The 25,746-nt window shown below is 39.9% G+C and overlaps 2 protein-coding genes and 2 long non-coding RNA genes across 8 annotated transcripts; 3 read left to right on the forward strand and 1 right to left on the reverse strand.

The window, feature by feature from the left end:
• Positions 1-311: 311 nt before the first annotated feature.
• On the reverse strand, positions 312-9,286 carry LOC123999605 (UNC93-like protein MFSD11). Of its 3 annotated transcripts, none has more exons than XM_046305527.1 (13): positions 8,745-9,286; positions 7,727-7,782; positions 7,467-7,574; positions 7,233-7,312; positions 5,148-5,244; positions 4,979-5,037; positions 4,638-4,785; positions 4,394-4,443; positions 4,175-4,240; positions 3,966-4,091; positions 3,689-3,863; positions 3,421-3,532; positions 312-666 (listed from the first exon to the last, which is right to left on the reverse strand). In XM_046305527.1, the coding sequence occupies exons 1-13, from the start codon at positions 8,832-8,834 to the stop codon at positions 511-513; spliced, it is 1,323 nt and encodes a 440-aa protein (XP_046161483.1). In that variant the 5' UTR covers positions 8,835-9,286; the 3' UTR covers positions 312-510. The 3 variants fall into 3 exon arrangements, with proteins under 3 accessions (XP_046161483.1, XP_046161482.1, XP_046161484.1); XM_046305526.1 differs by having other exon boundaries at positions 3,421-3,556; positions 8,745-9,283; XM_046305528.1 differs by lacking the exon at positions 4,175-4,240 and having other exon boundaries at positions 3,421-3,556; positions 8,745-9,284.
• On the forward strand, positions 8,755-12,681 carry LOC123999606 (ubiquitin domain-containing protein UBFD1-like). Of its 3 annotated transcripts, none has more exons than XM_046305531.1 (7): positions 8,755-8,903; positions 10,170-10,457; positions 10,571-10,779; positions 10,905-10,970; positions 11,879-11,984; positions 12,071-12,153; positions 12,313-12,681. In XM_046305531.1, exons 2-7 carry the CDS (start codon positions 10,187-10,189, stop codon positions 12,421-12,423), a joined length of 846 nt encoding a protein of 281 aa, XP_046161487.1. In that variant the 5' UTR covers positions 8,755-8,903; positions 10,170-10,186; the 3' UTR covers positions 12,424-12,681. The 3 variants fall into 3 exon arrangements, with proteins under 3 accessions (XP_046161487.1, XP_046161485.1, XP_046161486.1); XM_046305529.1 differs by lacking the exon at positions 8,755-8,903 and adding an exon at positions 9,244-9,398; XM_046305530.1 differs by lacking the exon at positions 8,755-8,903 and adding an exon at positions 9,381-9,402.
• A 4,314-nt stretch (positions 12,682-16,995) lies between these two features.
• On the forward strand, positions 16,996-17,987 carry LOC123999318. The gene is made up of 3 exons (XR_006832427.1): positions 16,996-17,395; positions 17,516-17,610; positions 17,855-17,987. It is a non-coding gene; the product is annotated as an uncharacterized LOC123999318 (long non-coding RNA).
• A 108-nt stretch (positions 17,988-18,095) lies between these two features.
• Positions 18,096-24,353, forward strand: LOC123998702. Its single transcript, XR_006832317.1, has 14 exons — positions 18,096-18,206; positions 18,415-18,532; positions 18,641-19,179; positions 19,350-19,501; positions 19,630-19,679; positions 19,859-19,991; positions 20,086-20,216; positions 20,303-20,493; positions 21,468-21,591; positions 22,777-22,910; positions 23,123-23,265; positions 23,427-23,521; positions 23,631-23,841; positions 24,094-24,353. It is a non-coding gene; the product is annotated as an uncharacterized LOC123998702 (long non-coding RNA).
• Positions 24,354-25,746: the final 1,393 nt, after the last annotated feature.

Here is a 25,746-nt window from a genome sequence, read left to right on the forward strand (position 1 = left end):
TCTATCTACACACATTTCAACACATCATTAAATTTAGAGGTATACATCAATATCGTTTCCCATACATACTATAGCTAGTGTGTTTGTCACTAATAACATATTTTCTGAAACAGTAAGATCATTATATAAGCCTCAATATGAACATTTCTTCTGTTTAGTATGCATCTTAAATTCTAACAAACATCTAAAAACAATTCCATCACGTTATGAAATGTATGATGTATTATAACACTACCATAGAATTTGCAACAATGAGACTATCTTAAATAACAACCCTGAGAGCAATGCATAAAGACAGCCAATACATCAGGTGAGTGGTTACGTCTTATATTATACATACACAATCCTATTGGAAAAGTTTTTACAAAAATTACATTTACTCATGTTATAATTAGTGTATTGTGCAAGATAAGTTAAAGCTAAGATATTGAAGGTGCAAAGTATCTTTCCTGTAAAAAAAAAACAAGAAATGTAAGTCATTTGACTGTGCCCGTGTTGAAATGATGGGTCCTAATGCTCTTGTTGTAGGTCTACAGAGAAGTTCTGTATTCTTTCCACCATGAAGAAGCAGAGTGTTCCAGTGAAGCCCAGGATGACCATAATGAGCAGTTGCCATGTCAACAGCAAGTAGCCACTGTAGAAGAAGGCAACTGCTGCAAAAATGGACTGGCAAAGGAAAGAAAACAAAAACTTGTTGAAAGGCATACAAAGAGTTGACTTTGTGTTACTACTCTGTCACAGTAATGTATGAATTGTGTCTTAGATTGTGAGTTCTTACAGAACACTAATGTAATAAACTAATTGGTACCTACAGCTATAAAATAACAATAATGCATGTTTGAGTGGCTAAATAGACCGACACAAGAAGGCCTTCAATCGTCCTTCACTCTAGTTATTCTTGCAGTATAACCACACAAGGGTTACACTACCGGTCAAAAGTTTTAGAACACCTACTCATTCAAAAGGGGTTTTCTTTATTTTTACTATTTTCTACATTGTAGAATAATAGTGAAGACATCAAAACTATGAAATAACACATATGGAATGTGTGTAACCAAAAGAGTGTTAAACTAATCTAAATACATTTTATATTTGACATTATTCATTCTTCAAATAGCCACCCTTTCCCTGGTGACAGCTTGGCACACTCTTGGCATTCTCTCAACCAGCTTGAATGCTTTTCCAACAGTCTTGAAGGAGTTCTCACATATGCTGAGCACTTGTTGGCTGCTTTTCCTTCACTCTGCGGGTTGACTCATCCCAAACCATCTCAATTGGTTTGAGGTCGGGGGATTGTGCAGGCCAGGTCATCTGATGTAGCACTTTATCAATCTCCTTCTTGGTAGAAGAGCACTTACACAGCCTGGAGGTGTGTTGGGTCATTGTCCTGTTGAAAAACCAATGATAGTTGGACTAAGCGCAAACCAGATGGAATGGTGTACCGCTGCAGAATGCTGTGGTAGCCATGCTGGTTAAATAATAAATCACAGACAGTGTAACCAGCAAAGCACCCCCACACCATAACACCTCCACCTCCATTCTTTATGATGGGAAACACTCATGCGGAGATCGTCTGTTCACCCACACCATAACACCTCCACCTCCATGCTTTACGATAGGAAACACTCATGCAGAGATCATCTGTTCACCCACACCATAACACCTCCACGCTTTACGATGGGAAACACTCATGCGGAGATCATCTGTTCACCCACCTGCGTCTCACAAAGACACGGCTGTTGGAACTAACAATCTCCAATTTGGACCAGACCAAAGGACAAATTCTCACGGGTCTAATGTCCATTGCTCATGTTTCTTGGCCCAAGCAAGTCTCTTCTTATTCTTGGTGTCCTTTAGTGTCCTTTCTTCGCAGCAATTCGACCATGAAGGCCTGATTCACAGTCTCCTCCGAACTGTTGATGTTGAGGTGTCTGTTACTTGAACTCTGAAGCATTTATTTGGGCTGCAATTTCTGAGGCTGGTAACTCTAATGAACGTATCCTCTGCAGCAGAGGTAACTCTGGCTCTTAAGTTCCTGTGGCAGTCCTCATGAGAGCCAGTTTCATCATAGTGCTTTATGGTTGTTGCGACTGCAGTTGAAGCAACTTTCAAAGTTCTTGAAATGTTCCGTATTGACTGACCTTCATGTCTTAAAGTAATGATGGACAGTAGTTTCTCTTTTGAGCTGTTCTTTCCATAATATGGACATGGTCTTTTACCTAATAGAGCTATCTTCTGTATACCCCCCTACCTTGTCACAACACAACTGATTGGCTCAAACACATTAAGAAGGAAAGAAATTCCACAAATTAACATTTAAGAAGGCAAACCTGTTATTTGAAATGCATTCCAGGTGACTACCTCATGAAGCTAGTTGAGAGAATGCCAAGTGTGTGCAAAGCTGTCATCAATGCAAAGGGTGGCTATTTGAATATATATGTTGATTTGTTTAACACTTTTTTTGGTTACTAAACTCAGCAAAAAAGAAACGTCCTCACTGTCAACTGTGTTAATTTTCAGCAAACTTAACATGTGTAAGAACATAACAAAATTCAACAACTGAGACATAAACTTAACAAGTTCCACAGACATATGACTAACAGAAATGGAATAATGTGTCCCTGAACAAAGGTGGGGTCAAAATCAAAAGTAACAGTCAGTATCTGGTGTGGCAACCAGTTGCATTAGGCACTGCAATGCATCTCATCCTCATGCACTGCACCATATTTGCCAGTTCTTGCTGTGAGATGTTACCCCACTCTTCCACCAAGGCACCTGTAAGTTCCTGGACATTTCTAGGGGGAATGGCCCTAGCCTTCAACCTCCGATCTAACAGGTCCCAGACATGCTCAATAGGATTGAGATCCGGGCTCTTCACTGGCCATGGCAGAAACTGACATTCCTGTCTTACAGGACATCACGCATAAAATGAGCAGTATGGTTGGTGGCATTGTCATGCTGGAGGGTCATGTCAGGAGGAGCCTGCAGGAAAGATACTACATGAGGGAGGAGGATGTCTTCCCTGTAACACACAGAGTTGAGATTGCCTGCAATGACAACAGGCTCAGTCCGATGATGCTGTGACACACGGTCTCAGACCATGACGCCCTTTTTCACTGAGTTTACATGATTCCATATGTATTATTTCATAGTTGAGATTCCTTCTCTATTATTCTACTAATAGAACATATTCTCTATTATTCTAATGTAGAAAATAGTCACACAAAAAAAAACCTTGAATGAGTAGGTGTTCTAAAACTTTTGACCGGTAGTGTACATCGCCCTACGCATACATAAACAGACATATGTTATTAATCAACTATACAGCAATGAACTACACCCAGCGCACCACAGTATCAGTTGCTGGTACACATATGTTTTAGGAAACAATCAGCTGTATCATGCTCTCTCGGGGGTTACCTGGATGAATTTGAAGATGGCAAAAGCAGGCGCGCTTTGCTCAGCATAAACATGCCCCAAGATGCTGTACAGTTGAGTGTTGAAACAGCTGTCACCGAGTCCAAGCAGGAAACTAGAGAGCAATGCGATAGAGATACTAGGAAACAGATAGGAGACACTCAACTGTGAGGGGGTTACTACAGGTCATTTTCAACTGACATGATTTCTGATTAATATAAAAACAATATACAGCCCTGCTTTTATTGTTTTGTTTATATTAAAGCAATACCTTGGTGTCAGATATGGCTTGTTCAGTGTGCTAGTTTTTAAAACCACAGGGGCATCATCTGGGATGTTGAGGTAGATCAAGTAGAAGGCGACAAAATGGACGACCATCCCCAGGAAGACCACAGATGTCCTTCTGAAGCGGTTATTCTTACATAGTAGTCCAAAGACGCCTCCACCTGACAAATCACAGCAGATTATTGTCAAACTAGTTCCTTGTTAGATTCTAACAGCAACATAAGAGTGATGGGTAAACGTTACACTGGGCAACACAAACCTACCAACTATCTCTCCAATCCCCAACACGATTCCGGAGATCCCAATCAAGCCTTTAGCTGCCGCTCCAAACTCTGTTGTTGCCCCGATACATGTCCCATACACACCACTGTAGAAAGATAGCTCCAGACCTACAATGACAACACACCGGTAAAAACACTCTTCCTCTGAGGGAAATGTCTGGACTTTTGGTTGTGCAGTACAATCTACTTACCACTGTATGCCATGCAACAGCTCAGAAGCAATATGGTTTTGGTTTTGAGCAGTTGCAGAATTGTCTCTGAAGAGAAGGAATTGCTTAAAAATGACTAACAGGATAGTAAAACAGTGAAACAACATAAGCAAGGTAACGGAGGTGCCCTTTAACCCAAAGGAATAGATCAATGATTGATTGTATAATAACAAATGTGCCTGTGAAGCTACATTGACTTACTGAATTCTGACTTTGCATCTTGTACTGCAGAGTTGGCTCTTTGCTTATACCTGCCAAACATTAAGATGGAAAATGGTCAAATTAGCAAGACAAATACATTATTTATTTTCAATACTGTGATATTCAAATTCATAGCAGAATGAATAACCATCATTTAAAACAGAGACACCAAGCGCAGTGCCATAGATTCCCATTGAAATAAGGGTACAGTGAGAGAGTACTGTCAGTTAATTAGGAAACTAACATCATGCGAGATGAGAGCAAAGGCTGGCCTTCCTCCTCATTGAGCATCTCCTCCTCTGGTGGAAGAGTCTTTCTCAGAGCCAGGAAGCTGAGTGTTCCCAGCACTGAGGTAACCAGCAGACCAATAAAGATAGTCTTTCTGCTCCTATCTGAGAGGGACATCAAGAACAAAGGAAACAGTGTCAAACAGAGAACACACACCATTACTAAGTAGGGCAACAACATTGGAAGGACGTATGAGTCATATCCTTAATGAAAACAAAGATGCAATTGCAAGTTTTCATTAATGTTAGCTCTCTTTTCTCCATATTTATCCATTGGATGGTCTTCACATGCACATACCTGATATTTCCATCTTTCCATTCCAATCAAAATAAATGTACAGATTGCCAAATAACATGCTGAAAAAGAAAAAAATGGTTACAATTACACCTTCTGCTCTAGGTCACCAAATAAGGGAAATTACTACCATTATTACGTAGCCTACCATTAATATATACTATTAATATACCTGCACTGTAAAAGGGCCCAAAACATCCCTGTGTTCCTATTGATGGTGGAAGCATCGGAGTTCTCCACAAGGAAGTGTCCTTGAGCTGTCCAAAGCACTGATGAAAGGGATACAAACAAAGAGTGAGAGAGGCTGATGAGGAACTGCAGATGTAATGAATAGAGATGGTTGCTATTTGATGACATTTGAATTGATCAAAATGCATTATCGGGGAACTATTCAGGGAAAATGTGTCTATTTTATTTGGCACAAACTAACATTATCAAACAATCTGGATCATCTGCTCTAAGAATTCTCATTTAGCTCTCCCATTTGTAAAATGTTTGCTTTGCTTGCGATCAGAGATAATGAACATAACCCCAGCATTTCCCTTTTATGTAAATCATTAACAAGCGCCATTTCAGACATCATAACCATGGTAACCTTTGTCCAAAGCTCAGCAACTGACAAGACATACTCAATACTCTTTACCATGCATGCAGGTCATGTGCTCCTTCTTGATTTGATCTGCCATACCCATATTGATAACAGTTTATAATACTGTGTAATTACTATGGCATTTGATCTACTTACAACTTACAAATCATTATTCCGACAGCAGAAAAATGGGTCCAACTCAGTTTACAAATGTGTTAGGAATGAATGGCATGCATAAGAGAATAGCAGACTCCAGAGGCATGTAGAGAATTTTGGATTGGATTAGGCATATGCACAGAGATGAAATATACACTACGTGACCAGAAGTATGTGGACACCTACTCGTCGAACATTTCATTCTAAAATCATGGGCATTAATATGGAGTTGGTCCTTCCTTTGCTGCTATAACAGCCTTCACTCTTCTGGGAAGGCTTTCCACTAGATGTTGGGACATTGCTGCGGGGACTTGCTTCCATTCAGCCACAAGAGTGAGGTTTGCTGCGGGGACTTGCTTCCATTCAGCCACAAGAGTGAGGTTTGGCGCAATTAGGCCTGGCTCACAGTCAGCATTCCAATTCATCCCAAAGGTGTTCATTGCGGTTGAGGTCAGGGCTCTGTGCAGGCCAGTCAAGTTCTTCCACACCGATCTCAACAAACCATTTTTGTATGGACCTCGCTTTATGCACTGGGGAATTGTCATGCTGAAATAGGAAAGTGCCTTCCCCAAACTGTTGCCACCATGTTGGAGGCACATAAATGTCATTGTATGATGTAGTGTTAAGATTTCTCTTCAAGGGTCTATAGTCAGAAACCTGAAAAACAGCCCCAGACCATTATTCCTCCTCCACCAAACTTTACACTATGCATTCGGGCAGGTAGTGTTCTCCCGGTATCCGCCAAACCCAGATTCGTCCGTCAGATTGTCATATGGTGACGTGTGATTAATCACTCCAGAGAACTCGTTTCCACTGCTCCAGAGTCCAATGGCAGCGAGCTTTACACCACTCCAGCCGACACTTGGCATTGCACATGGTGATCTTAGGCTTGTGTGCAGCTGCTCGGCCATGGAAACCCATTTCATGAAGCTCCCGACGAACAGTTATTGTGCTGATGTTGCTACCAGGTAGTGAGTGTTGCAAGCAGGGACAGATGATTTTTATGCACTACGTGCTCCAGCACTTGGCAGCCACGTTCTGTGAGCTTGTGTGTCCTACCACTTCACGGCTCAGCAGTTGTTTCTCCTAGACATTTCCACTTCACAATAACAGCACTTACAGTTGACCGGGGCAGCTTTAGCAGGGCAGACATTTGACAAACTAAGTGGAATCCTATGACGGTGCCACGTTGAAAGTCACTGAGCTCTTCAGTAAGATGATTCTATTGCCAATGTTTCGCTATGGAGACTGCATGGCTGTGTGCTCGATTGTATACACCTGTCAGCAACTGGTGTGGCTGTAATAGACAGATCTACTAATTTGAAGGGGTGTCCACATACAGTCCTTTGTAATATAGTGTATATGACTTTATACCAAACTGTCATGTAAATCGTGACAGTTCAATGTAATTTGTGCCAATATGAAATGATGTGAAGGATTCTGTAGATTCTGTAGTAATGTTAACCAGATAGCAGAGGGAACAAAGGAGAGATCCCATGAAACCGGACTTACTGGCTGCTCCTATGCCGATTAGTACTGAGGTGAAGTAAAAGGACCATGTTGATGGGGTGATGAATACAGCTACGTAACCACTATGGAAAAGAATGGAACCATAACAAACAACAGCATGTGACCTTGTTATAACTAGACAACTACTTCAGACAGTAATATCAACCAACTACTGACCTGCAAATAGAAAATGAATGGGGGGGGGGGGGTAATTCCTTTAGAATTCATGATACTCACCTGTAAAGAATTCCACTGAAAAACATTGTAAACTGTGGTCCAATTATAGCAACAACAGTTGGAGCTAACAAATTTGAAAATGAAAAAATTCCATAGATGATTCCAAGGCTGTTGTACAAGGACAGAAAGAAAACAGTACAATTTAGTGTCTGGTATAAGGGTCAATGATTCTGAAAGATGCACATTATCTCCCCCACTCATTTTGCTGAGATAATGTGGTTTTCCAATATGTTGCCTATGGTAAACACCATCCAACTCACCTGTGATAACCACTTCCAGTGAAGGTATCATTGTCCAGGCTTTTAACTATGGTTTGCTTTAAAATAGAGAAGAAATAGGATATTAATGTGAATCATATGAACATAGAAAATATGTTCTCAAATATTGCTGCCACCACTACCTACGTGCCCTGTGGAGATTGACGTTTACATGTATTAATTTGAGTAATTCCTTTGGCATGACAATCTATTGACTAATGAAGAAATTGGAAACACAAGATGCGCCTGACCCAGGACTCCTCCAACAATGCACCACTGACAAGACTGCTGAGGACATCATGTGAGCTGGAAGATGCACAAGAAAATAAACTGATGCAATTTATTATGGGGTAAAAGTTCTTAAACTTGAGAGTCAAAGTCAATGGACTTGAAAAAAAGCAAAGCATGACTGCAAAATGACAACAATTCAAATCCATTTTTATTGGTCGCATTCACATATTTAGCAGACGTTATTGCGGGTGTTGCGAAATGCTTGCGTTAACTCCAGCAGTGCAGTGATACCTAACATTTCACACAGATCTAAAAGTAACAGAATGGAATTAAGAAATATATAAATATTGATGTACCATGAATGATAAACAATTATAACGTGTCTAATGTAACCACTTTTAAGATATCAAACAGCTACCAAATTTAGATAGCAGTTATCAATGGGTAACTGTCCATTGTCTCAAGTGAAATTGACTATTTAGCAAACAAAACAACTGATCGGTCAATATATTACAAACATGTCAAATGACAACATGTATTATATTTCTGATTAATTCGAGTATGTAGCCTACATGACAGGTCATTTGAAGGGGAGAGGTCAAACAGCTGTCAATTTCAGATAAATTAGCTAGTTAGGAAGTTGCTGGTATCTGAAATATCATTGAGTAGGTGTGAATTTTCTCCAGTGATATTGACTCTAGCAAACAAAACAAATGACCAGTCAATATAGTTTGCCTAGGCAACGACTTCGGTTTAGGTCACACAAGTGCAAGTGTGTTCTTTGACTTACTTCAATGTTTCCACAGGTGGTGAAAGCAGTGAAAATGAACAGAAATCCTAGTCCCAGAATGACAACGTTGTAAATCCTGAGGTCTGCCATGATTATATTATTCTTGCACCACCTCTTGGTAGATGTCCCAGATCGCTACACAGCACTCAATGCAATGAGGTAAGATTATTCCAATAGTTACACTTCTTGCGTCGACCAGACATTTCTGAGATGGCTAAGCAAATACAAAAAGCATAGAATCTAACTAGACACCCACGCCGTTGTTGGACAAGCACTTTTCGGCTACTCTTCTTCAAAAATCCATATGGTAACTTTTCTTCTTCGCGCTCTCTCTGTCAATAAGTTATCAGCACGAGCCAATTCAGCATAACCCTACCATTAGCATATTTGGTAGATTGTTGTAGTTAGTAGGCTATGTATCTAATAGCTAGCTGGCGAAGTTTCTCGTGATCGCATATAATACGACCAAGCTTTATGTCGTTGTTGTGGGGGGGACAACTGCCAAATGACTTTCATTAGAAACCAAGCAAACAGTTGAGATTTATCAAACGCTTTACAGGCAATGGAAGCCCGTAGGACCAATACACGTCAGCGCGTCCGTTTCCCAGCAGTCTCACTTCATATTGTACACAATCATCATGGCGACCCAGGATGGTAGGTATTGAAAAAAATATAATTCTATGCTTGCCACAAATCTATGCGGCGCAATTTATCAATTTTCAAATAATTAATTTAGGAATTTAATCGTATTTATGGTGTTGGTGCAAATTGAACATGTCAATTGGATTTGAAATCCTATTTTCTTCATAATCCAAGGTTCGCCCGGTTATCCTGGTCACTGGCTAGCTGCTAGCCAACCATATTTAGCTAGATAACGTTAGCTCTTTCGATTTTGTTACATAGCCAAAATAACTAGAGCTACTGTTACATAAGTTGTAATTTGATTCTAGAAACCTAGGATAAGTGTAATAGTTGTAGCTATCGCTATGTTATTTTGTAGCTATCAGCCTTAGCTATATTAGGCATTTATAAGCTATCAAGTTATGTTAACTAGCTAGCCAACTCTTATCTGACTGCAAATGTAGCTTGGATGTGTCAGCTAACTTAGCTAGCATGACTAGGTAGTTAGCGCTATTTGCAAATAAGCTACAGTAACTCGCTAACAGCCACGTGAGATGTCAGATTTAGCTAACGTAGCTAAACGACCCACAGAATACCAAATAGGTCAACCGGCCAGTTGCTTGCTGCTGCTTTGTCATAAAAAACGAGCTGCATGAAGCCATACTTGCTAGTTATTACTTGGCTGAGAAGACCTGTGACAAACTATTCCCAAACATTGAGTGTTGACATAGCTGTGCCTGACTGATAATTCTTGTGGAGTTGAGAATTCTCAGCTAAACTATGCCTTTCACAATCGTTTCATAGGAAATGAAGAAGTCGTAATGGAAACTGAAGCAACGTTGAAAGAGCCACAACCACTGTGTGAAAATATTGGTGAAGGAAATGCTGAAGTATCGGAAACTGTGTCTCGGACAGATAATGCCGGGGAAAGCTCTTCAACTCAGGACCCCACTGTCAGCAATGGAGATGACAATGATGAAGGAAAGGAGATGGTAGATCTAAAGATTATTTGGAACAAGAATAAGTATGATCTCAAGATTCCTTTAGATGGCACTGGAGCCAAACTGAAAGAGCGAATCCATTCACTCACTGGTAAGTAGTTGTTTAGGCTTGCGTACTAACTACTTGGATATGTATAACAGTCACAGTGTTGATTAATGTCTCTCAACCACTCTCTATTTTTCTCTCTCCCTCTATGTTAATAGGTCTTCCACCTGCTATGCAGAAAGTGATGTACAAGGGACTGCTACCAGAAGATAAGACGCTACGTGAAATTAAAGTTACAAATGGTGCAAAAATAATGGTGGTTGGATCTACAATAAATGATGTACTAGCTGTAAATACTCCAAAAGAGGTTATTCAGCAGGAAGTTAAAGCTGAAGAAAACAAAAAGGAACCTTTGTGTCGGCAAAAAGTAGGACTTTTCAACGTCTTTGAGTTCCATATTTGTAAATAAACAACTTCTTTGCCCATGGTATAGTCACAGGTTATGATGTTTTTTATTCAACTGTGAACTTATAATAATGTATTGAATTTCAGCAACACAGAAAGGTGTTGGACAAAGGCAAACCAGAGGACATAATGCCATCTGTTAAAGGAACAAAGGTGAGTATTTTCAACAAAACCCGGATGATGGTGGGAAAATATGCATTTAATGGTTGTTTTACACTGAGTATACCAAGCATTAGGAACACCTTCTTAATATTGTTGCAGCCCCCCATCCCTTGCCCCCAGAACAGCCTCAATTCTTTGGGGCATGGACTCTACAAGGTGTCTGGCCCATGTTGACTTCAATGATTCCCACAGTTGTGTCAAGTTGGCTAGATGTCCTTTGGGTAGTGGAATATTCTTGATACACATGGGAAACCGAGTGAAAAACCCAGCAGCGTTGCAGTTCTTTACACAAACCGGTGTGCCTGGCTACCATACCCCATTCAAAGGCTCTTAAATATTTTGTCTTCCCTATTCACCCTCTGAATGGCACACATACACAATCCATTTCTCAATTGTCTCAAGGCATAAAAATCCTTCTTTCACCTGTCTCCTCCCTTTCATCTACACTGAATGAAGTGGATTTAACAAGTGACATCATTAAGGGATCATAGCTTTCACACGGATTCACCTGGTCAGTCTGTGTCATGGAAAAAGCAGGTTTTCCTAATGTTTTGTATACTCGGCAGCGTAGCCTAGTGGTTAGAGCGTTGGACTAGTAACCGGAAGGTTGCGAGTTCAAACCCCCGAGCTGACAAGGTACAAATCTGTCGTTCTGCCCCTGAACAGGCAGTTAACCCACTGTTCCCAGGCCGTCATTGAAAATAAGAATGTGTTCTTAACTGACTTGCCTGGTTAAATAAAGGTTTACATTTTTTTTTTACCTGTTTATATATTTTTCTCACAGACATTTCCACTGGAACACTGTATCACGTTCAGGAGCTTGGAGATGGGTCGTTGTGAATGTTCTTCCACTGTTCTTCCACTAATGACCAGCAAGTGATCTCTCATTTGTTACACAGGAACGCTTACCAACAGTGCCTTTAGCCGGAATGTACAACAAATCTGGTGGAAAAGTTCGTCTCACCTTCAAACTGGAACAAGATCAACTGTGGATTGGAACTAAGGGTGAGATGCCCCCTTGGTTTAGGTGGATTGTGTATAAGTAAAAAGTGTTATGGCACTCACCCTTATCTGTGTAAATTCTCCTACAGAGAGGACAGAGAAAATCCCAATGGGCTCCATCAAACATGTGGTGACTGAACCCATTGAAGGCCATGAGGATTATCACATGATGGTAACACGTTTCCTTACTACAAACTGCACAAGCCAGATTGACAGTTGATGTAATGTATGTTTTTTTCCATAAACACATACATTACTTTGTATTTTGTCAAAAGTAGCTATCTTACTGTAATTTATGGTGCAATTCATTTTTTCTCATTCACTTTCCTAGGCGTTTCAGTTGGGTCCAACAGAAGCCTCTCAGTATTGGGTCTACTGGGTGCCAATTCAGTTTGTTGATGCAATCAAAGACACAGTCCTTGGAAAGTGGCAGTATTTCTAATGTGCCTCTATTACTGACAGTGGAAAAACTGTGATCTAGAACAGAAACATATGAAAATGGGGATCTGGAGACAACAAGGAGTCCTAAGGAACTTAACATTGAAGCATATTAGAGAAGCAAACTGAAGGATGCCAATGGACTAATCATATTATTTGGGGTTTCAAGTGCACTATGAGGCATCATCATATTCCTCAGCCCAGTTCATCATAAGAAATTGAGCAAACCCAAGGGAAAACAATAAAACTAAATGTACAGAGATTGCTGATGCATTTTCAGTTATTCTTAAAGTAATAAATTGTATTTAAGGAAAAAAAGAGAACAGCTGGACTAGTATGTGGTAGCCTATGTTTATTTATTCTATGTTTATTTATTCTATGGATCAACACAAGCAAACTTGCCAAAGTTGAATACAGTTTCTAAAGGTCTCAAGATATTGGTTTACTTGTAGTCATGATAAATGTTCATGTTAACAGAAATGATTTAAACATCTAATGGAATTTAAGAAGATTCCATCAGCAGAAGTAGATCACTATATAACTTAAAGTAGTAAGAAACTTACTCATGTAAGTTTTGCTATTTACAATCATCATTTATAGTTGAGGGGGGATTTCTGTTGATTATTTTTTTTTAAGAGTGCTGTGGTATGGTGTGGAATAGTCTCAGATGATTCAGAATATGTTTCTATTCAGCATCAGGCCAGACATTGAGCATTACTGCAATCCAGTGTCATGCTATCATGAGACCTCTGTCACATGCAAAGGGAATTAGTATAATCACATGGTTTAGATCAGGGATGGGCAACTGATGGGGGCCACAAAAAATCTGAACCCATCATGAGGGGCCGCAGTTGCTCGTGATTCCCCTCCCCCCATCACCACATTAGCAGCCTCCCTCTTGACAGCGGATATTACACATTTTGCCATGGGGTATAGAGAAAATGTTGCTGTTTTAAAGCAAGTTTGCTGCAATTCTACACATTCTGTCATATTTCAGAGACAAGATCTTGCAATTATATAACACATTTTAATATAATTCTACAAATTTTGCAATGGGGCAAAGAGGAAAACTTGCTGCTTTACAGCTAATTTCCTGTAATTCTACACATTTTGCCATAGGGTGGACAGAGAAATGTTTTTAAAATTATAACTGAGTGAGACTAACAAAATCAATGGGGGCCTCCTGGACGGTAAATCGACCATGATTACTAAGTTCAGATAATGTAGCTGGCCACTAGACTAATTTACCAATTTAAAAAATGTTAGAAATGGGCTATGTGATGGACTATCAGTGACTGACATAGCAAGAGAAAAACTGCTAATGCTCAACCAAATTTTGAAATTGCACCTTAAGTGTATTCTACCATTCTAGCTTGCAACAGCAACTTGAGACACCTACTGAGTTAAAAAATAAATACTTTTGATCCGAGGGCCCTTCCCTGGTTTAGATGCACTATGCTGTTCCTACAGGAGAGGGCCACAATGTCACACTTTTACATTTCTTGTTGATAGCAATATCATCTGCCGTGGGTATAATTTTTCAGAAATGCAAAGGCCTTAATGTATTTATATACAGATAAGAACCAGTAACTGCAACATTCAAATACATAATTTTATTTAAAGTATTTCATAAATATACAAACACTGAAAAGCATATGAAGTCCAAGTTTGCTTTGCATTTGCCAATGTCCATTCAAATTTCCAAAGCCTAAAAATGTATTTTTTTCAAATCTGCAAAAAATATACAGACACTTTAAAAGCAAATAACGGAAATAAGTTGTTTGGGACTGACGTTGTAGTGATATTAACTGGTTATACCTTTGCCAGTAATAAGGTCATCAACTGAGCAGATACTGAACTAAATGTAAATTAAGCAACCAGCTTATAAGAGCACATCAGTGTTGTCTGGCAATAAAAAAACATCATATTGCAACCACCTCTTGGAGTTGTCAGAGAACCATCAATTTAAACATTGTACTTGACATACTTACAATTGTAAATGTTATAATGATAATATTACAATGGTTACAGTGGTTATAATAATACTTCCGTTTCCAGACTATGAATAATAAGTCATTTTTATTGACATCGACATGGCTAGAGAAAGACCTTTAACTCAGGTGGCTCCAAGTTTCCAGTAAAGATCATCACCCTTTGGTATTCTCTAGTACTTTTAGTGACGTTTTGCTGGCCTCTCAATGGGTTATTACTCAAATCAAAATCACATTTATTTATATAGCCCTTCTTACATCAGCTGATATCTCAAAGTGCTGTACTGAAACCCAGCCTAAAATTTCAAAACAGCAAGCAATGCAGGAGTAGAAGCACGGTGGCTAGGAAAAACACCCGCAAGTGGTTCCTGATGAATCCCCAACCCTTCCTCCTGCAAGCCTCCAGAGAGTTCCTGTCTTAGCACCAAGAACTTCACTTGTGGGACCTACCAGATTTTGTATGTGAAAAAATACATTTTATTTCCATGTGGTTGACTATTTGCCCTCACTTGATCTAGTACTTCAATGTGGTGTCTTTGCCTTCGCAGGGTGGAAGCTCTAGGTCATCAACCAGCTAACCCTAACCCTGCTAACTCAGCTATGGACAGACAAAGACAGCTTTGATTTACACTGATTTCATTGAGCTCAATGACACTGAAGGTACATTTAAATAATTCTGTAATATCAAGAATACCTGAAAATGTAATTTTACTAAGCATGTCGAAGACAAAGGAATTGTAATCAGTTAGGATAGAAAGACTGCTATATTTCTCCAACCTTTGAAAATATTTTGTATTATTTCAGACCCCAACTGTGTCAACCACTCCAACAACAGCGCTGACTGGCTTAAAAAGTACTTTGGGCTGTTTGTTGGTTTTGCGCCCCTAGAAGAACTCAAACGACTGCATGGAAACTTCTCAGTGGTTGGTACTAGTTCATGATTTTGACCTTTTGAGCTTACGGATTCATCCAATAGTCATTTGTAACCCGTTTGAATCCATGTTCTTATTCCACTGTGTAGATGGATGTACTGCCTATGCTGAGCCCCAGGCAGCTGGGGGAGGTGGCCTCCACCCCTGGTCAGCTCAGAAACCTTGGAGATGTCCACATGATACTGATTCATGTGCTTCCCAGAGATCTGGGCGAGTTCTTTGACATAGTTTCTCCAGCTGTTGAGGTATGGATGATTGATGTCCATGGTCAATTCTTATACCACTGCCTTATTTCCTATATACCTTTGCTTAGTACAATCACCATTTACATTTAAGTCATTTAGCAGACGCTCTTATCCAGAGCTGTTTCTGTCCTTCAGGGTCTTCACCTTCCAGTGGATGTGCGTCAGGTGCTGCTCCAGCAGGTGTTTGACAATGCCAACCTATCAGATCCCTCCATCAAAGACCCTGAGGTGCTGGTGTGGTTGGGCCAGAGACTCCGCCCACTTTTACCAAATCTAACAGAGGAGCATGTGGCCCCCCCTCTTCAACATTGTCCGACACAGAGACTGCAACACCAGCCAAGAAACGTAAGATCAGCACAGTGTATTATAGAAACACTAATAATTTCTAATAATGTGATGCATGTTTACAACTGACCTTCGTGTACAGTACATTACTGCTCTTAGTTGTGCTTGACAATGCATATCAATGGGTGCTCTTTCTGGTTTCTGTCATCTACAGAGTGGCATTGCTGAACTCTATCCTACCATCACTGTCCAACGGCACACAGGCTGTTGGCCAGCATCAAATAATCATCCCTCTCAGAGGTATTCACCTAGTCATCATCTCCAGTGGTGTGAAGTACTAAGTAAAAATACTTGAAAGTACTACTTAAGTTGTTTTTTGGGGTAACTGTACTTTACTTTTACTTCACTATATTTCTAAGGACAATTATGTACTTTTTTATGTCATCATATCATGCAAAACTCATCATACCAGCTGTATGCTTGCCTGCTTGAACGGCAATAGCTCAGATGCACATGAAACATGAAATGACCCCAGGAATTAATAAACAAAGTTCAAGAGATGCAGAAAAATGATCTAACATTTAAAATGGGTGAATCTTTCCAGACAGCTGGGTGATATAACAACATATTACAATCGTAGCAAGTAGATCTTTCCTCAACAAAGTACGAGTTACCAGTAACAGTAGTAGTATCTCACTTTACTTCTCATGATCCTTCTCTCTATAATTCTCCCTAAATACATGATAATATAGAATAATGGGTTTTATATACCATGGTCTGAGGGCTGCAGTTTTGGGCATAATGCTGGACCAAATAAGGAACAAATTAATTTACCTTATCTCATTGTTATCAGAATCAACTCCACTACGTTGCTATAGGAACAACAGCTTCTTCATGTTCCTGAGACAATCCTTCCTCAACTTTACATTCCCAAAGTTGACCAACTTCCTCTCCCTTATTCCAGCGGGAATCTGAGGTACAGTACATTGAACTTGTTTCAGCTGCACTTCAACTTTTGGAAAGTGTGTTCTGGCCTCGAGTCACTGTGTATCCTATGCTATCTGTTTTTCCAGCTGCTCAACACCATGCATCCCTCAGAGCTCAGCACCATCCTCAGGAAGATTGTGCAGACTAATCTCTGCACAATCTTCCGAAACTACAAAAAACAAAATAACTCCAGAGTTCTGGAAACCATAAGGACACACACTGCTGATTGTGGTCACCATTTTCAAGCACTCACTGAGTATCCCTTTCTTAGGATTTACTGAAAGAAAAAACTCTGTTAAATGGTGCATTCTCAGTCCTTTGACTTTGATCATTATCTGTCTGTATGAGAATCTTCCAGATGATGTGAAGCGTCTAGTCCTGCCCTGCATCTGACCTTTGGCTTTGGCCGCTGATAACAAGGCTGAGGTTGACCGCTGGTTTGACAACAGACTGAGGAACTACCTGAAGTTCCTCAACAGAAACCTGCTCCAGTCCTCTGACACACTCAACGCCTCCTGCTTACCCTTCAGCAGACTGTAAGCTACCACACTGGAAATACCTTACGTTTGCTGATGCTATTACACAGATATATCTACATCATTTAAAGTGAATAAAAGGAAGAAAAGGTTGATGACTGTCTGCTGTGGTTTTGACAGTGTGTATCTACTGGGATCCAAGCTCACTTTCAATGGCTCAGCCATAACTCAAGATGATGCGTACAGCACCATAAAGACCTACCTCAACACAGGAAGTGAGTGTTTTAGTACTATCTACTGATTACTCCAGTTTACATTATACATATATTTATCATTGCACTTTACACATTGCATGAATGGATATTTTTCAACATAAGGTCTGTTACCAAAGAATATGCATAAATTCTGCTTCATAACAGATATTCCTCAAGGATGTATGCCTTTTATTAAAGCGGCATACAACGGCAGCGTATATGATTTCTCACATCAAACACATATTTATTGATTTCTGACTTGTAGGTTCAGCAGCACCCAAGTGTTATAGTCCCTCTGACCCAAATCTCAACTCCACCGCCTGGTTCCTTAACTACATTGGTGTGTTCATCACCTTTGTGACCATTGAAGACTTCAACACATTTGGCTCAGAGTCAACGGTAAGCCCATCCACCTGCCTGTTTGATGAAGGGGCATCATATATTACCAAAAATATATAACCAAAGGTTTATCTTTTTGTTTGTTTTTTACAGCTAAAACTATTTGCCGTGAACCCTGTCAACATTGAGTTGTTCAATTTCGCCGGAGCTCCTCAAAATCTGACTAAACGCTTTACTGAGCTTATCTTCCTGCAGAACTCCAACTTCCTCCCACTGCAGTGAGTTTTGAACAGTAGCCACTAAAATAATTAGTTTTATGTTACTAACTTACTTTATTTCTTGCATTTATGTCAAGGGTATGTTAACAGACAACAGTCTACATTGAATCTGAATGACGCTATGGGGAAGTTGGGCATGACATTCTCATCCAAGATAGTGTTACTCAGTGTTTTATTTAATATTTTTGTTTTATTCCCATATCTTTAGGCTTCCACCACACCTACAATGTTTTGTCCCAGCTTCAGCTTACTCTAAGCTCAATGAGTCAGAGAGTGTGGTTGTCCTGGGCAACCTGAACCAATCCTGTACTAACGTAGACTCAGAGGTGAGCACCATCAGGATCAGTATGAGCCATTATTTCCATGTGATCATAATCCATTGATTGGTTAAGTGATACTGTTACCTAATCTTCGCTGATGTCATTTACTTCCAGATTTCTTCTGCACTGCCATCGAATATCCAAATTCGTCCTGGATCAAAGTCCGGGATCAATCACGGCCCTGGGCCCGCAGGTCACAAGTCTGAACACTGGACAGATCACTAAAACCCCGCCCAGTGTGATTTTACAATCCCTGAGTACTCTGAGTAGTGTTTCTGGATGGAACTTGGGACAGTCCTTGTCCATCATACAGATTCCTCATCACCCAAAACTTCCAGTTGATTCACTTCTTAATAGGTTTATTGCTAGTGGCCTATTGGTTGTGAGCATCATTCACAACCATGATTCATGCTTTAAACCATTCCATCCTCTCTACTTCCAATGTAGAGGATATTTCATAATTTAATGTTCTCTTTCTTCAGATAAACAACACCGACAGTCTAATAAACCTGGGCTCTTTAGTGGGAGGTCTTCCAACCCAAACACTCACCGCAATACCCGAGCAGCAGGTTCTGACAACATCCGCCTACCCAAAATGTGTTACCAACATGCTGACTGCTCCAACAATTGTGCAGCAGATCTATGTTAATAAGGTATGTACTTACAGTAGCTAGACTAACTGATGTGAAGTAGGCGTTATGAATTTCCCTCCCAATATTTCTACATGCCTCATTTAAATGTGTTATGAAAAAATCTAGGGTAGTCAATCATAATAACAGTATTACTTTTAAAATGTTGACATGTTTTTGTATGACTTATTCAGATCATCAGTCGACATGAAACCAACGGAACTGATAGTCAATGTCCCAGATGAAATGGCAACCGACATTCCCAGCAATCTACTGAATTTCCCAACAACTGGAAATCAAACTCACTGCTCTGAACATCAACAAGAAAAAATGGAGACCTCAGCAGGTATTGAGGGGATTGTAGTATTCAAAAGCTGTGTAGACCTTCAAAATGTACACGATTATACAGTGGTGAACATGTGTATTATACATCAATAAATGTGTCTGCACCTCTGTTTCTCTCTGTTTCATTAGGCTGTGCTGTTCTTTGATACAGTAGCAAATGGGTTGGATGAGCCTGATGAGTAAGTGTAACAGTGTTTAGAGAATGTTGGTCCTGACCAATAGCTGAGCAGAAATCATACATGTATCATTTTCACATGGGGATACATTTTTATTATGTACTTAAACAAAAATGGGTTATGATGACATTTATAGTTCCTGTATTAACTCGAATGAATGTACTGCATTGATTTCTTTGTAGCCTTTCTGAGTACGTGCTTCAAGGATTCATTTGCTCTCGTGTCCAGACTTTCACCAAAACAAGAATTAAACCTCTCATCAGAGCTTGCAGACGTAGAGCCGGTCGAAGAAAGGTGGTTCTCAAGGAGACACCGGTGAATATTAACCAAATGAAAATGACATAACCAAATGAAAATGCCTTATAAATGATCCATAAAGACAATGTAAACTGTTTGTATCTTTCTCCAGCTACACCAACATGCAACAGACCGACTGCAGATCCTACTTCATTGAAACAGGATGAGCAGACTTCTCCGCCCTGTCCAGCACGTTGGATGGAAGAAAGGTTGATCTACTGAACAAATTTCAAAAAGTGCCTGGTGAGTTATGTATTCAAGATGAAAGACACACGTTTCCGACTGAGTGTTTAAAAGCAGTGATAATGACGACATTTGATTTATTCCAGAACATCAAAGGGACACAGCTCAGTCGAGATAATGTCGAGGTACTGGGCAACATGGCATGTGCTCTGGATGAAGACTACATTCAGAGCGCTGACTCTTACATCCTGGAGAAACTAAAGAACTGCAATGACTTCTCCGATCAGCAGATTACAGCTATGGAGACTGTTATCTGCAGTGGCAACACCACATATGGGTATGTCACATTGCTGATATTGGAGCTGTGCTGATTTGTATTCGTGTAGATACACAAAAAAATGAAAAAATGAATGCATTTTTGTCTATAGATTTTTTGGAAGGACACTGCAATCATTGTGTCAGATCATGACATGGATAGAACGAAGTGGAAAAGTGACATGATTACTTTTCTGGGGAAATGCACTTATTTGCTTAATTTGTTAGAATCAGTTTTCGTCACTGATTATTTGGATGTATCAGGATTGGTCGAAGGCGGTGCTTAAACTCCGACTGATTCGCTTGTGTGGGGAAATTGGTGGAAGTGGGGAGCTTTGGTTAAGGGTTTCCTTTTGCAAGGGTGGAGACTTTGCAAACTGCAACTCCCAATTTCTAATACGTGAAATACCGTGAAATGCTTACTTACAAGCCCTTAACCAATAATGCAGTTTTAAGAAAATAGAGTTCAGAAAATATTTACTAAATAACTAAAGAAATGAATAAAATAAAAAATGAACACAAAATAACCATAAAATATATATATGGGGTACCTCTACCGAGTCAATGTGCGGGGGTACAGGTTAGTCAAGGTAATTTGTACATGTAGGTAGGGGTAAAGTGACTATGCATAGATAATAAACAGCAAGTATCAGCAGTGTTGTCAGGGTGGCCATTTGATTAATTGTTCAGCTGTCTTACGGCTTGGGGGTAGAAGCTGGTGAGGAGTCTTTTGGACCTAGACTTGGCTCTCTGGTACCACTTGCCGTGCGGTAGCAGAAAGAACAGTCTATGACTTGGGTAGCTGGAGTCTTTTTGGGGCCTTTGTCTGACACCGCCTAGTATACAGGCCCTGGGTGGCAGGAAGCTCCCCTATCTTTTGAATGACATCATTTGAGTGACATCATTTGAGATTGTTATCCATCTCAATTTGAAAAGCTCTCATTTACCTTATATGCGTTTCTTATTTCTTAATGTGTTCTCTTTTGACGGAAACAGTGGAATAGAAGCAAGTTCCTGAAGAAATTCATGAAAAGACTATGTACAAACAAGACAATGAAGAGGAAACTGAAGAAGCTGTTCAAAGAATGCACCATGTCTTTGAGATCCAAACGAAGCACTGGTAGGTTTAAATAATATCAGGTCAATATAGCTGTTCTGTGGTTTTAATAGTGGAGGCTCCTTTATGACATGAATGATCATATTTCTTTTCAATACTTGTCTATTTAGTAAATGCATGTCCAGACTCCCTTGGCAACATTACTCAAGTGACCATAAGCAATAACGCATTCCACTGTCTGAGCGCCCAAGTAGTAATGGACAAACTGGCCAGCCTGACTGAGAAGGTAGATGATGATGACATGCAAAAGGTCATTTTGGAGAAGCTACGCCAGGTATAGAACTTTACTGACACAAAACAGGAAATCACAACAGATTTCAAACTCACAGGTTGCCAAGAGGTGGTCATTCCGTAACAGCTCTTTATGGTGTGGTCTTGTCCACTAGGCGTACCCCAAAGGTCTCTCAGACCAGCAGGTTCAGGTGCTTGGGTCAGTGTCTCGCGTGGCTTCCATGGAGCAGATTAACAAGTGGAACATCACTACAGTGGACACACTAGCATCACTGATGGACAATGGCAATGGAGAATGGGACTCCGACAAAGTAGGGATATTTAACTTTACACCAACAATGTCTTTAAATGGTGTTAAAAAAACAACATGATAAACATGTTCCGCTCCTCCGCTCTCTCCACTGGCTTCCAGTTGAAGCTCGCATCCGCTACAAGACCATGGTGCTTGCCTACGGAGCTGTGAGGGGAACGGCACCTCAGTACCTCCAGGCTCTGATCAGGCCCTACACCCAAATAAGGGCACTGCGTTCATCCACCTCTGGCCTGCTCGCCTCCCTACCACTGAGGAAGTACAGTTCCCGCTCAGCTCAGTCAAAACTGTTCGCTGCTCTGGCTCCCCAATGGTGGAACAAACTCCCTCACGACGCCAGGACAGCGGAGTCAATCACCACCTTCCGGAGACACCTGAAACCCCACCTCTTTAAGGAATACCTAGGATAGGATAAAGTAATCCTTCTCACCCCCCTTAAAATATTTAGATGCACTATTGTAAAGTGGTTGTTCCACTGGATGTCATAAGGTGAATGCACCAATTTGTAAGTCGCTCTGGATAAGAGCGTCTGCTAAATGACTTAAATGTAAATGTAAATGTAAACATTTTGCTTCTAAAAGATGTAGATTTTAACGAGTTGGCTTTTTGATTTAAATGTATCTTTCATCTTCCTTTCTCAATTTCAGGCCAAAGTTATTGTCACCAAGTTCTTAAGTGCTGGCAATTCGCTTGGAGCCTCTGAATTGAATTCAATTGGAGGGCCTAACCTGTGCCCACTGGACCTCAGTGTGTTGCAAGGCATCAGAAATGACAGTCTCCGGTAAGATCATCGACAGATCTTGCTGTGTGAGAGAGACACCTTGTGGTCGAGTCACTCCAGTTCACATTTATCTTTGTTGTGCTCTTGCAGTGGTTAACCTCAACAGAGTATCCAGGCCTAAACGGCCCTTAAAATGTTGGACCATTTTCATATGCTTTTTTTGTTTGAGTGTTCATAGTTAGTGTTTTTCTTGTGCCTTCTGAACACAACAGAGATGCAGATGCTCTGGAAATCACTAGCTGTTCCTCAGCACATAAGAAGGCCTTCTTTGCAGTAGCTGAGATCGCCTTTCCTATCAACTTCATCCAAACCTGCGCCACTGCAGATCAGCTAACATCCTACCAGACGTAGCTGGGTAAGGTTTCCCTTTTCTGCATACATACATAAAGACAATGGTTTCTTGGATATCCTGTAATAAATGTGATTTAAAAGATTTAGTTCACTCGGGCTGTGACATTAGAGAACACTTGTGCCACCCCAGTCCTCATTCTCACCATGTTCGTAACCCTTTTTTAGGAGGTGCCATTATCACCTACATCCGGAGTCTGTCTAGGGTGAATATTAGCATGGACATCAACACTTTTATTGGTTTGGATTCAGCTGCTGTCCAGGTATGTGCTCATTCCCGTAACCATACCATTCATCAATAACCTGTGATGGCAGTGACTCATATTCATTGTCATCTATCATTTTTTTCTGTAATTTTCTGCCTCCAATTAGGCTCGTAGTGTGAGTGAAGTGTCTGGACTCCTCGGCTCCAACCTAAATTGACTGAAAACCTTTGAGAATACCACTGTAATGCAGAACTGGGTGTCAAAGCAGTTAGTCTGAGCTTGACAAGCTGGGTATCAGTCTGACCGGAGGAAGGGTGAATTCAAACACCACCCCATGACAACAAATACTGCCACCACCATCAAAAATACAACTTCCAGTAAGGTGTCAAATGTTACATTCATGGTTAGCATGCTTCGCATGCGCTAAATCCATTTTAAAATGTGATTCCATTAGAAAGTTTACAAATCATTTGGTTTCAAAGAGGGACATTAGTTATCTGTAATGTACCATAAACATAATTATATTTATAATGTATAGGAATGTGTTTGGGAACAGAAAGTAACAGTAATGACAGAAGACATGCAAATCTTAACCTTGTTATTCTGTTCTCTCTCTCCTTATCTTTTAGGCCAGAGCAGAGGCACATATCCAGCTCCTTCTGCTTTTCCTGTTTGGTCTCTTGTTCATTGCAGTGCAAATGTAGATTATAATATTGCAAGAGAAGCATTATAATTTAGACCAAATTGCATAATTATCATATCACGTCTTAATATTACATCTATTTTTGTAATCTATTTTTAAAGAAGACATTAAAGCTGACGTTATATTTAACAGCCAAATGAGTGCAGTATGCAATAAATATCCCATATAATATATAGTGTTCTATCAACTCCATTGCTCCAATTGTATTTTCTATTGGTTAATCATTAATATTAATATAACTAATGTAGGTTATTTATCAACTACTACATTTAAAAAAAATATATATATATATACTTTTTTGTTTATTTAATTTTATATGTTGGGAATGGGAAATAAATACAGATTAATATGAGGGTGTTCTGTTGTGGGTTTTACTAAGAAAGGCCACTTTAATCTGCCAGAAATGCTTTTCTCAAAGAAAGGGAGAAAGATGTGACTTTTCAATTCAAATGAAAAAGCGTCCAATTTGATTTTCTAGTTTTATATTTGCTCGCCAATGTTATTATTATTTACGGAACATGGTTTTACTTTGTTCAGTTGATGGTCCACAATAGTGATAGGCCTAAGAAACTGCATGGGTCAATCAGGATCAAAGAAATCAAATGCGTACGACAAAACGTGTGTTCTCTATGCCCATCATCAGCAAATGAAAATACCAGAGGCCCGACTCGGCGGAAAATCTTTCTCCCTGCAGCAGGTGGCGTTTTTTCGTTGTTTCGCCCACCATGCAAGAAGGTTTGTATGGAGGTCAATGAGATGGTCGAATTTGTTCAACAACAAAAAATAATGGCTTGTTTTCTACGTGAGGTTTATTTGGTGGAATATAACTTTCTTAAATTGTTAGGAGTGTACTGATATAAGTAGGACAGGTGACATCCCGTCAACTTTGAGAAAAAAACAACAATCCTCATGGAAATGTATCCACCAATCCAAAGAAATGATAGGCGGGAGCTAGACAGCCCTCTTGTGTCGCTTTGTGAAAAACGACTCCCATTGTCATGTATAATTAAGCAATAATGCACGAATATGTGTGGTATAATTATAGCAGTAGAACTAAATGTTTTGTCATATCAATAGTCTACATTCTGCTATACCATGGCTTTCAGCCAATCAGAATTCAGGGCTCAAACCACCCAGTTTATAATCTTTGATAATACCCAGTGTTAGCACCACGTGTGCTTTTATTTTGAAATGTTCAAATATTTTATTGTATTTTTATTATTAACGACAAATCGATTTAACAAGTACATGGGGGAACACAAGTCTATATATAAACAATACCCAAAAGACAAATGTTGAAATCTTTTTTTTTTTCTTTCTTTTTTTGACAAATGTTGAAATCAACATCCCGGAAATTGTCACAAACTACGTCAAAGGTCACACGAAATATTTTTTGGAACTAACTCGTTTGAAAGGTTTCACTCGCATATGGCATGGACTCAGGACAAATTTCAGGCGAAAAGAAGAAAAGTCCTCCTATCAAAGTTCTTTCCAGCCAACTCCGAGAGGGAAAAGATAGCCGATTGAATGGCAAGCTCGAATTTAATATAAAAAGACTGGGACAATTGAAAAATACTGC

Source organism: Oncorhynchus gorbuscha, linkage group LG16 (assembly GCF_021184085.1).
Source record: "Oncorhynchus gorbuscha isolate QuinsamMale2020 ecotype Even-year linkage group LG16, OgorEven_v1.0, whole genome shotgun sequence".
Lineage (NCBI taxonomy): Eukaryota > Metazoa > Chordata > Actinopteri > Salmoniformes > Salmonidae > Oncorhynchus > Oncorhynchus gorbuscha.

Bases quoted from the DNA above. Each gene is read 5' to 3' on its own strand.
- LOC123999606 (XM_046305529.1), top strand. The intron at 10,458-10,570 runs GTAAGTAGTTGT...CTATGTTAATAG, and splicing joins GCGAATCCATTCACTCACTG to GTCTTCCACCTGCTATGCAG. The intron at 10,780-10,904 runs GTAGGACTTTTC...ATTGAATTTCAG, and splicing joins AACCTTTGTGTCGGCAAAAA to CAACACAGAAAGGTGTTGGA.
- LOC123999605 (XM_046305526.1), bottom strand. From the start codon at position 8,834: ATGGCAGACCTCAGGATTTACAACGTTGTCATTCTGGGACTAGGATTT. The intron at 7,313-7,466 runs GTGAGTATCATG...TCTTTTCCATAG, and splicing joins TTCAGTGGAATTCTTTACAG to TGGTTACGTAGCTGTATTCA. The intron at 4,092-4,174 runs GTAAGTAGATTG...TTGTCATTGTAG, and splicing joins CTGTTGCATGGCATACAGTG to GTCTGGAGCTATCTTTCTAC.